This window comes from Macaca nemestrina, chromosome 4 (assembly GCF_043159975.1).
Source record: "Macaca nemestrina isolate mMacNem1 chromosome 4, mMacNem.hap1, whole genome shotgun sequence".
Taxonomy (NCBI): Eukaryota; Metazoa; Chordata; class Mammalia; order Primates; family Cercopithecidae; genus Macaca; species Macaca nemestrina.
Genome location: NC_092128.1, coordinates 120,172,308 through 120,185,030, shown reverse-complemented (window position 1 = coordinate 120,185,030; position 12,723 = coordinate 120,172,308). Strand labels below are relative to the sequence as shown.

The 12,723-nt window shown below is 43.8% G+C and overlaps 1 protein-coding gene across 2 annotated transcripts in view; it reads right to left on the bottom strand.

Moving 5' to 3' along the window:
- LOC105492367 (von Willebrand factor C domain containing 2) overlaps positions 1-12,723 on the bottom strand; it is a 158,014-nt gene that overhangs the window by 125,533 nt on the left and 19,758 nt on the right. For both annotated transcript variants that reach the window (XR_011622371.1, XM_071095179.1), the window contains exon 3: positions 2,883-3,012. Coding sequence is in view for 1 of the 2 variants with exons in the window: in XM_071095179.1 (XP_070951280.1) it covers positions 2,883-3,012 (130 nt within the window). In the remaining variant the exon portion in view is untranslated. The remainder of the gene's footprint in view (positions 1-2,882; positions 3,013-12,723) is intronic.

Here is a 12,723-nt window from a genome sequence, read left to right as displayed (position 1 = left end):
AATCTGTGATGCATCAAACATATAATCTTTTTACAAGAACATTGTTTATGCGGGGAGGCAGGGTTGGACTACTGTAAATTATTCATTAATCTCAGTCAACTATTATAGAGCATTTGTTTTTCATAGAAGCTGTTTTCATTTTTCAAGCAGTTCTCTTTTACTAAGAATTTCAAACCCCGTTTTCCCTGTCAAGGTCAGAATACCCTATAACTAGAGACAGCTGAAAGCCAAGCTCTATCTAGTGAATAAAAGAAATGTAATTGTATGTGCGTGATTAGACACATTTAAATTTATTTCCAGTTAAACTCCCCAAAATAAGTTGTTGATGTTTTGATATAACTGGATCAAGCCTTATAATAGAAGTCTTTCTGTAATATAAATCTAGCTTTAAAAAACATATTCATCTCCCTTCTAAAAATCTCTAGTGGGCCACCACAAAATCTTGCCTTATTCCATCCCATACTGCCCCTCAAAATATAGAGGTAAAGGGTCAACATTTAGAAGTTTACCATCAGGACAACAACCATCTCACAAAACCATCAATGCAATATGAAAACAAACTGTGAATCTCAGAGTATATAATATTTATAAAGTGTTTACTTTTTCTATTTTTTTTTACTCAAACATATAATTATATCTTACATGAAAAAACTGAACACGGAAATAAATTACATCTCTGTAAATTTAACATATCTGCACACTTTTAAGTATTCATTCAAATAACTGTCCAATGTAGTTCTCTGACTATATGCTCTAAGAAGGATAAATCCTAAGGGCAAAAGAAAAACTCTAAAAAAATCTTGAACGCTATTCAGTAGGTTTCACGTTGGTGGTAGTCTCAATAGAGTTTGTGCTGTGTGTCTTATGGGAAAGAACAAATAAGTAAATATATTGACGGTGTTGGATTATGTATATACAGAGATGGGGCAAGAGCGGACCAAAGATAGAGGGCCAAAAAAGAGACAAAGCAAATATGGCAACGTGTTAGGAATAGGTGTAGCTAAAGGTATACAATTCTTCACTGGACAGTTATTTCAACTTTTCTGTAGGTTTGAAATTTCTCTAAAAGCTGGAAAAAAACAATCCAGGGGTTGAAATCCTGTCTTCTCACCTATTGGTAACACCCAAGGTAGGATTCCCTGGCTATCTAATGCCAAGACTTAGTTTACAATCAAAATTTACAGGAAAAACATGGAATATCTTGGATAGTTAAGATGCCAAATATTTGAACAACACATATTTAAGCCACTCACTAAACCCCCTGACGCAGTGAGAGTTGTTGTCCAGTACCCCTGAGATGCAGGGCACATGGCCTGAGCGCCAGCCCTCAGATCTCCCAGCAGACCAGAGGTGCTCACTCGGGCTCCTCAGTGCATGTGCTGAAAGCCACACCCTGAGACTCTGCCAGACTATCCATCTCCCTCTCCTTCCTCAATCTGAGTCTTCTTCCCCCTTTATTAGTGTTAATTAGTGGAAATTAATACTAGCAGAGTAAACTGTATTGATTTCCCTCCATCTCACAGCTGGTGTCTCAACATCATTAAAAAAAAAACACACACACATACTCTCCATGCTCAAAGGCCCACTCGTTCCAAATGGAATCCTACCTCAGGATTTCTTCATAATTAACATGCACAAGAGACCAGCCAACCCCATATAAAGTACACTCTGTGACATCTTTGTTTTAACACTGTCCACTTGCCTTTGGAGGACTGGATGTACTATGCTACAATGATTATGACATTCCTAACACAGTCATCTTGTTCTTTCAGGGCTATCCTTCAACAGCAACATCATTCCCTCTTCCAATTATTTACCTCAAGAGTTTTACGATGTGTTGTAGTAAAATTTGGATATGTACAGGTACGTGGTCGAAGGTACCCATGGAACCTCACGGCCCACAGAATTTTGACTGTGATGAATTGGACTCTGGGAATTGTCTGAGTACCATGACCACCGCTGTGTCACCATCCTCTGACACATGCCTGCCACTTACCAAACCCATGCCACACAGCTATCAAGCCTCGGTCCAGCAACCCACTTGAACAGCCAACAGCGTCACAAGTTAGCCCTGAATGCTTTCAACCAGGGGTCCCCACAGCATGCCCAGGTGACATCCAGAAAGCCTAGTGGCTCCTGTCAGCAAGGCCACTCAGATCCTTGTAGACTCTGGCTGTGTCCCCTCCGTCCGCTGTTTCCCAAGCTCTGCTCAGCCTCTTGTCAAACTGCCCTCCAGCCATAATTCTCAGGCCCAGTCATCCTGGGAATGCACTCTGTCAAAACCCATCTTAAAGTGTAATGCCCTCAGTACTTCAGGTACAGAGTAATCATCGTTTGTCAGGATGAGGAAACACTCTCCCTTGACAAATTAGGATCAAGGACATCCTGCCACTTCATTTTTCATAAAGCAGGCAAGGCTTCGCATCTACCAGGGGCTCTCACTGGGAATAGGAAGGGACTCTCTTCCTGCCTAATTTGCTTATGAAAAATATTCAATTATGTTCCAAGTTCAATTCACTTAGTAATGAAAAGTAAATGAGCCCAACCAGTGTGTTTAATTTGTCTTGGAAAGATAGAAATAGCTTTGTAAGAACAAACAAAGTTAAATTAAAATAAGTGACTCTCCTCAAAGGTGGAAATTGAATTTCTCCCCAAAGAACTTCTTAACATCCATAAAACATGGTGCCGATGCCAGTAAGAGAGAGAAGGCCTTGCTACAGAACCACTGTGGCCGAAAGATTACACACGTGTGTATGCATGTGTATAGATACATAGGTTGAAACTCACATATCCGTATGTGTGTCCCGTCTACCATGAAGCAGCACATGGGTTGTGTGTCAGGGTGGAAGGTGCACCCCATCACCAACGGGCATCTCACATACCGTTTTTGCAGATGGGACAACACTGATCAGGCTCGTACACAGGGTCCACACACTCCGTCTGGGGACACGCTGACACCGTGCACAGCACCTCACCGTTGGCTTCACAGCGACACCTCTCGCATGGAGACACCTGAAACACAAGTCCACAATCAGCATCATGCCTGCTGTCATGTTTATCCTACAGGGTCATATATATATATATATTTTTTTTTTTTGAAATGGAGTCTTGCTCTGTTGCCCAGGCTCGAGTGCAGTGGCACAATCTCAGCTCACTACAACCTCTGTCCCCCGAGTTCAAGCAATTCTCCTGCCTCAGCCTCCTGAGTAGCTGGGCTTACGGGCACCCGCCCACCATGACTGGCTAATTTATGTATTTTTTATAGAGATGGGGTTTCACCATGTTGGCTAGGCTAGTCTCGAACTCCTGACCTCAGGTGATCTGCCCGCCTCGACCTCCCAAAGTGCTGGGATTACAGGAGTGAGCCAGCGTGCCCAGCCCTATAGGGTCATACTTTTCTTCCCCTAAACTTTCTGCAAAGACACCTAAGTGTTTTAGGAATGTTAAAAAAATGATCCAGTCCAGTGGTTTTCAGAGTGTGGACACAGGCGCGCTGGGTGTTTAGTGAGTTGTCTTAGGTGCAAATGCACAGGACAGGCCATAGGGCTATGACGTTCCCTCTCCTGTCCAGCCAGAGCCACTGTTTAATTCGTGGTCTGCATATTGGGTTTCTCAATAAACTTTTTTTTTTGAAGAAACGTTTTTCATCTCTTTAAAAATTAAACAAATAACTTGCTGCTGAGTTGTTGCTCATCCCCTCACCATGTAGGTGAATCCCTTGTCTATAACCCTGTCAAGTCACCACCCAGCCTCACATGGAACACTCCCAGTGTTTCCAGTTACGAAGACACTGGAATAGGAAAGGGGAAAGGAACGAAGGAGGAGAAACAGAGTGGCATCCAAGCAGGGCCATGGGCCAGGGACTCTATGAATATTCCCTCACCGAACTTTTACAGCAGTGCTAAAATACACCTACTCAAATTACTGACCCTTTGTACTAACAAGAAACTGAGACTCACAGGCGTTAGACAACGTGCCATGGGCAGGTCTGTCTTGTGAGCACAAGATCCTCTTCCACTGAGGGCTCCTGACTGCGAGTCCATGGTGATTCCAATCTCTTCCATGTCATTCCGCCCATTATCCAGCATCATGATGCTCTGTTAGAAACCAAGCTTCCATTTGCCTCTCTGTACTTTCCAGCCATGGGCTCAAACTCTGCCTTCTGGAGCCATCCAAATCAAGCATACCAGCCATTCCCAGGAAAGCTGTACGTGGCTAATGGAACCCTCCATGGTCACCCACACAGGGCATGGTGATTTATCTCCTGGTTACCACCAATGGAGTGATTTTTGATACGTGTTGACCCAGGGCAAAGTGGGAACAGCATACGCAGACCCAGCCATCAGAAGCAAAACAGGAAAGTGGGGATACCCACTAGAAAGACTATGGAAATGGGGGACATGAAAATGGGTCGTATCAAGCTGAGTTCCTGCTTTCCCAGGGGCAGGGAGACCCCAGTTGAGTTGTGTTCCCCATGTCCATGGTACAAACACCACTTCTAAGGTATAGAACATGAGCAACCCTCACAGATGCCCCCTTTGTCTATACAACGCAAACGCTAAAAACTGAAATCTCCACTGAGTGGACTGGCTATTATGAGAAGCAAAAGCTCAATTTGAGTTTGACCATGTCTCTTTCTGAGGCACTAGACCACAGTCAACCTGCCTGGGAGTGAGGGCTAAGTGTGTGTGTATGTGTACTTGGCCAAAAAAAATTTTAAAAGAAAGGAAACTTTGAAAAACTTTAGAGTAGCCTGAGACAAAACGCTGACCTGGTTTGCAATGTAGCCTTAGAAGTTAAAATCAATCTTGAAGTAATATAAAGGCCTGTTTTTGAGATGAGTTATTTTTGTTATTGTTGCTGTTGGCACAATTAGGTGTTTTTTTTTTTTTCTACAATAACCAGTGTTGTTCTTTGCTGTTGCTGTCATCGCTGTGGGTCTCATTTCCTTCTATCTCCTACCAATTGCCCCATTCAGTATGTAGCATTTTTGTCTCAAGGGGGATATATACATAGCAAGCAGAATGAGAACAGGATTCTGAGTTTTAAAAGCCAAGACCTTCAGTTGCAAGAGACATGGTTTATTGCATGTCAGAACCCTTTGGCCAGAAGGACTCAGAGCATAAGCTCTCAAGCCCAGGTGGTGTGGATTATGTGATGGAGAGCCAGAACACCCTGCCCCAGAGGAGGGGAGCACCATCTCCTGTAGAGATCAGGATAGTCAGCAAGGAGCAAGAGGGTCAGATAGTGAGGTCTGTCCTCACGAAGCAGCACAACGTGGCATCCACTCCTCACCTAGGCATACACCAGGGAGGGAGTAAAAAGCATCATTTCCATTTGGGAATTTAAAAGAAGGCCAGAGCATGCCCTATGTCATATCCCCAGGGAGGGCCCTGGAATACAGCAGGACCAAAGATAAATGTCCAACTGCAACGTCAAAAAGGCTCCAGGTCCTTAGGCAGCAGGCCCTGAATCAGCCTCGTCCAGCAGCTTTCTGCATGAAGGCGCACACCTTGGCAAATGGGGCAGAGATCACTGGCCTGGAAACAAAACACTTCTTACTGCCACTGGAGCTGAAATTTCACTGAATCCATGCCACAGAATACTGCCCAAAGGCATGCACACAGGCCGGCATGCTATTTTCTCAAAGGTTTTGTAGCTTTGTAAAACATTTGATTGTCAGTTATATTGTCATTAAATATTTAGAAATCCTGATTCAACTTCAGTCATGTGCCCCATAACTGGGTCAAAAAGGGACTACATATATGACGTGGTCCCATAGATTACAATGCCACATTTTTACGTATCTTTTCTATGTTTAGATACAAAAATACCGTGTGTTATAACTGCCTATAGTTTTCAGGACAGTAACATGCTGTGCAGGTTTGCAGCTTGGGAGCAATAGGCTATACCATATAACCTAGCTGTGTAATAGGCTATACCATATAACCTAGGTGTGTAATAAATAGGCTATACCATCTAGGTTTGTGTAAGCCCACTTTATGGTGTTCACATAATGATAAAATCACCTAAGGATGCATTTCTTAGAATGCTTCCCTGTCATTTAGTGATGCATGATTGTGTCTGGAGATTTGTTTACTTCTAAAAAGTGAGAGTTGATGCTTAGAATTAGGATCGCCAATCAGGCCTCCCCTCCTAGCGCCTACATCTGCCTTCACCAGCACCCATGCTGGGCTCCTATGCTCCTGCATCCCGGTTTGGGCCTGTCTCAATTCCCAGAGGAAGTGAGGCTGGTGACAGCAAGTGGCAAAGCTGTGTCAGTCCCTCAAATGCCAGCCAGGTGCCCTGCTAGTCCTGCCTGGGCAAAAGCCCTCAAGCTAGTCACAGGTCCTGGATACTTAGAAGTCAGAGTTTCTCATCTGATAAGCAGGTTCCAGAACCCCTACCCGGGATCCAGGTCACATAAAAGAACCCTGCCTTCTCCTGGTTTATGTTCCTATCTCCTGCAGGCAGGCGTCCTAGGCCTGAGGCAGCCACAATCCCAACCTATGAACCCACCTTCCAGTAAAACCTTCTTGCCTCACAGTCTCAGAACACCTGCTGGGCCACTGGGCCACTTGCCAGTGTTGGGCCCTGATCACTGATCAGACTTCACCCAACACTGCGGGTGTGCCCAGACTCAACAGATGAAAATAATGCCCCGTCCTTTTCAGCCATGCCAACCCCCTGAGCCCACCCCGCCAAGCTCCTCGCTTGGTGAAGCAGTGGCCTATGCCCCCTCAATGCTGTCCTGTCTCCCTGGCTCACATTTGATAAGCTCCTACCTGTCACGGATTCAGCTCAAACGTGGTCTCCTCTGCGGAGCCATCTTTGATACCAACATGGATGAAACTGGGCACTTTCCCTCCATTGAGACATCGCTTGAGATCAAACCTAGGCCTTGCATAGCCCTCAAGTAGGGAAGGGAATGTTGTTAAAATAGCAAAACAGGCCGGGTGCAGTAGCTCACGCCTGTAATCCCAGCACTTTGGGAGGCCGAGGCGGGCGAATCACAAGGTCAGGAGATCGAGATCACGGTGAAACCCCGTCTCTACTAAAAATACAAAAAATTAGCCGGGCGCGGTTGTGGGCGCCTGTAGTCCCAGCTACTCGGGAGGCTGAGGCAGGAGAATGGCGTGAACCCGGGAGGCGGAGCTTGCAGTGAGCCGAGATCGCGCCACTGCACTCCAGCCTGGGTGACAGAGCGAGACTCCGTCTCAAAAAAAAAAAAAAAAAAAAAAAAAAGATGTTATCAATGACAATGCATGCCTGAAGCTTCATTAGCAATTTTAATTTCACCCCATCCTGCAGTCCTGTGATCTTGCCCTGCCTCCATTTGCTTTGTGATATTTTATTACTTTATGAAGGATGTGATCTCTGTGACCTACACCCTATTCTTACACTCCCTCCCCTTTTGAAAACCACTAATATAATCTTGCTGGTTTTACGGCTCAGGGAGCATCATGGAAACCGCCAACATGTGATGTGTCCCCTGAACACCTAGCTTTAAAATATCTCTCTCGTACTCTTTCCCTTTTTTCATCAGACCAGCCAATGCTTCAGGAAATAGAAAGGAACCCATGTTAAATATCGGGGGTGAGGTTTCCCCTGATAGGAGGCTGAGGCGAGAGAATTGTTTGAGCCCGGGAGGTGGAGTTTGCAGTGAGCCGAGATCGCGCCACTGCACTCCAGCCTGGGCGACAGAGCGAGACTCTGTCTCAAAAAAAAAAAAAAAAAAAAAAAAAAAAAGCAAAACAAAACAAACACAAAACCCAGTGCCCACGTGAACTCAGCAGCCAGCTGAGGAAGATGCAGCCTCACCACATTGGGGGGAAAAGCCACCACTGAACTCCACACCTCAAGTCCTCCAGGGACATCTGACAGAGACCCAGCTGGATTCAGGCCAGCTCTTCCCATGGCTCCAGTCCCTACACTGCCTAAGGACCCCTCATTCCAACACAGGGCTCTGTTTGGTGCCCCAGGATGGCCACTGTACACTCATAAAAGCAGCTTCCTGCTCAGAGTCCTCCGGGACAATGTGCCAGTGCCTCCCACCTCCTGAGGCACAGAGAGGCTGCCAAGGAGCAGATGGAAGCTGCAGCCGTGGCTCCAGCCATGGGTTCCAGCTTTGACATGAGGCTTTAATCCCCAGTCATCAGGGCCAATCTGGCATTCTGGGTTACAGTGGCCCTCTTTTAGGCTCATTTTACCAACCCATGGCTGGATCCCCACTGGCGTGGTCAGCAGGCCCAGGAAGCTGACCCAAATGTCTAGGAGTGAGGTCAAAGATTTGCCTGTCCCTTGACCTGGTCAGACACCAAGCTGCTGCTCTGACTCTAAGCACCCACCAAGCTGATGGTTGCCCACCTGCCAACTCAAGCACCACGGCCCTTTTGCCAGGCTGTGCTCTTTGTTCCCCATGGAAACTAAAGGTAAGATGCCCAGCACATCACTTACGCTGCAACCAGCAGCTGGAACTTCCACACACATTTTTTTCTAATCAGATGAAACAAACCTTTCTCCTCTTCTAAAGTTATCATTTCCCCAGAAGAAACTTAACTAGGGATAACTTAAGTTTAAAGCACTAGTACTTCTTATTAGCAAATCGCCACCTACATTTTATGTACAATACCTTACGGCAGAAATATCATTCTTCACAATCTCCCAGTTATAATTCCAAGTTTTGCATAGATAGAATTTAGAGGCATAGCCTGGAGAAACAGCTGGGAATTGAGAAAAGAATTCATTCTCAAGGCCCTTACTGTGTGCCAGGAGTAGTGAAAAAAACTTGTGGGATCCAAAGAACATGGCTTCTTGGAATTGGGAGTGAGAATGAAGACATTCTCGATGTGTTCATTGATTCATTCCAGTCCTAAGGCCAGAGAGATGAATGCTACTTATACCATTTTTCAGGAAGATGAGAAAACAGATAATAGTAGGGAGTGGTAAGGAAAATTAGCAAAGATGTGCACATTGCACCTGACCCCCACAAACAGGGTCTCTGAGCTGATGCACTAATCATTCTCACTCATCCACATTGCTTTCACAGTTACCACAGTGCCACTGTCTGTAAGACAGCAGTTAAACAGGATCTGAGAGATACACCCTCAAACCTGATGCAAAACAATGAAGAATAGATACGTTTGGGAATATTTTTTCAACTATGACTAGCAGAGGCTAGTCATAACTACATGCATAGCAGAGGCTTTGTAAAGATATTAACTTGATGGCAAAGTAAAATTATTCATAATTAGTTAGACCTTTATAATGTTCAATAATTATAGATATGTCTATATCATATGTACATAGGCAACAAGGACTGCAAAATAAATATTGAATCTATTTCTAAATAATTAAGTAGGAGTAGGTAATAGAGTTTACACATGAAACAATTCTTAAATGAAAAATGAGGCCTATAAAACTGGATACTGCTTAAATCAAGTGACATACATAAACTAAAGCTCTATATAATGGTAAGTGGTACAGAGTTGGGATTAGCACTCCTATATGAGTAGCATTTAAGGAGCTTCATATTGCATTGCATACATTTTACGTTAGCAAACTGAAGTCCAATTAGGCATCTATCTGTAAGAAGCTTTGCCTTGTTTAATTTCATAACTGTGATTGTAATCATTATAACCACGAGAAGGACCAGACTTTGAAATGTTACAGAAAGCAGCTTGATTTTAATGTCTCAAATGTCTTTCCACTATGGAAGGTAGGAAGTATTTTTCAGACACTATCTCCTACTCCATCCTGTCTGCAACAGCAGCAACCCTCACCATCTACCGGGATGCCTACCTACCTGAGAATGCCAACATATTTTTCTCAAATCCAGCTTAAACACATCTTTCTGTGAGAAGTCAGAGATGACTATGTTCACAATGTCACCTGAATAAGGACCACCATGACATGTCTAATCTGGAGCTTCTGATTGTGAGCTGCTGGAGTAGGTGCCAGGAAATCCCACTGCTGCAAAGTGCACTGGCTTTCGGTAGCTAGAGAGTAATTCCAGGCTGAATGCACATGCCCACTCATGAGCAGACAAATGGGAGGCATGAAAACCCCAGAACAATTTTCCAAGTAATTGTAATGGTTTCATAGATGGAGTTAATTTAAATATAGAGAAGAAAGAGAAGTATTGAGCTAATAAACTTCAGCATAGAACTTTCTCAACTACTATTCAGCATAAAGTAAATTCTTCTTCCCATTTTGCTATTTCTTCCATTAGTAGAGATATTGCACTGATATTTTCTAACTCTCAGATTATTGGATTCTGCAATGATACAAAATAATACTAACATGAAACCAGTGAAACACTGAAATATTGTCTGCCCCCTTCCTTCCTATCTGCCTCTCTCAATCCTTCCCTTCCTTGAAATTCTTTAAGTCTCTGGACCCCCTGGAGCCTGCCAGGCCTTTTGGACACAGATGATCTATCACTGAGGTTCTTAACCCCCATGTATGCAGAAAGTGTGGCCACCTAGACTAGGTGCAACTCAAGGGCCAGAGCCATCTCTCAGTCAAATCTATGATGGCTACAGTAACTGGGCCAGTGCAAAATGTTGAACAAGCTCAAGAAATATTGATTGAGTCAAGAAAGAAATGGTTGGAAAGACACAAGATCTAACACCAACATATTATGAAAACAAAAACAGTGTCTACAACTTTGCTACAGGGACAATTGCTCAACACTTCACAAAGAGCTGCTGAAGGGTTAGGCACCCAACTCTTAAGAATGGGGAATAAAGTTAAACCTTTCTATTGAGACGGATCATGATTTGAATTACACATGTAATCCACAAAGGGAATAGAAGGCATAGATACTAAAGCAGTGACTTTGAAGAAGGGGCCGATAGTGTGTGAGGGCTGTGTGGAAAGTGAGTAAATGCAAAATCTGAGATCAGAAAGCGAACTTCAAGGTCCTGATTCCAGTTCTGAACCTAGGGCACATACAGCTGCACACCACACTCCACCTATTCCAGACGTCTAACTCTCTGCACTACTCCCTCTGTTGATGTCTTCTTTAAACAGCTAAAAATGTACAATGAATAACTGATAATTCATACTTACACAATTGACAAAAATTTTCAAATTCAAATATGAAAGATACACATCCATCTTGCTGATTAGAGATTATATACACATGGGACCTGGGGCAACAATACTAAGAAGAGGCCCCACAAATCGCATCAACGACCCGGCCATCCTACTCTTGATCAATTGCATAGGCTTACTACATTATCTCTCCTTGTGTTCTCAAGGAGAGATATAAATAAATACACAAGTCACTCACCTCAAATGCTCAGTCTGGTTAGGGAGATGAGGTATAAATATATGGAAGAGAAACTAACAAAATGGCTGAAAATGTTGGGTACTAACTGAGCTATGTGCATACTGAGAGTTTTAAAGACAGTGCTGTCACTTCTGGTTGGGATTTTCACACAGAGAACTTGGAATATGGTAAGTCAGGTGGGAAGGATTGGGACAGGTAGAAAAGAGAAGAGGACCACATAGACAAGACGATGAGGATGGAGATGCGTCCAAAGGATGCTGCACATTCTAGACTGGCTGAACTGAACTACAATGAAGAAGTGCAACAGTGGATCAGATTGGGCAGGTGGAGAGGAAAGGCATTAGGAATATAGCCTATATACCTTGGGGAATATGGAATGAGGTGATGAATATCCTGTGCTCTGGGTCCTTGTACCATAAGAGAAGACCAACTTGGATCTACAATAACCAACAATAACCTCTTCAAACTACATGCAATATTTCTTTCTCAAGCTTCTGCGTCCAGCACCAATACATACCTGCCTGCTGAGCTCACACCCTGTTTATTACAAGGGCCAAAGACAGTGCAGCTAACAGGCATGGATGCAAATTCCAATGTATTTATTGGTGTAAGCTTCGGCAAGTACTTAACATTGCTGTGTCTCAGTGTCCTCAATTGTGAATGCTCTATTAAGTGGCAAAAGAAGAAAATCGGAATGGTCAATTAATGTATAAAAGAACATTCCATCTCATTAAAAATCAGAAAAAATGCAAACCAAATGATAGTATTTCATGCACATTCGAGTTGCATGAAAAGAAAGTCTGATAACATCAGGTCTTGGCCAAGAGAAGGGGAACCAAAGTTCTTACATTTGCTAGCATGCAAATGGGCAAAAGGGCTTTGGTTTGGGATATATAAGAGGTTAGAATGAGAGGGTCGGGAGTGAGAGAAATTCTTGCTTCTTTTCCAGTCTTCAGTTATGTCTCTCTGGGAGGAGGCATTCAAAGAAACTCTACAGCCACTCTGCTCAGCCCCTCTGATTAGCTCTCTGGTGTTGGCTAGTTCACAGGATGAGCACAGTTGTGCCCTCCTTTCAGAAACCTTGCAGGTACCCCTACAGGTGGACTCTGAGTTGCTCAGACTGCTGAGGTTCAGAAATGCCCCTGGTCTACCCTGGTCCATCTAGCTGCACTTCCCAGTCCAGGATGCTGATCTTGGTCTCTGTGTCCCTTCTAAGTTGGTTGTTAACTAAAATGCATGCCATTTATGTGCTATCTATCAAAGACCTAAAGCCCTAACAGTTTGCAATAGAAAAAAGTTAGAAACAATCGACCATTAAGAGAGTGGCTAAACACATTGTGGTGTTAATCAGATGGAATAATAGACAGCAGTTATAAATTAATGAACAACTATGCCTGTGACAATACAGATGAATCTCAAAAACATAA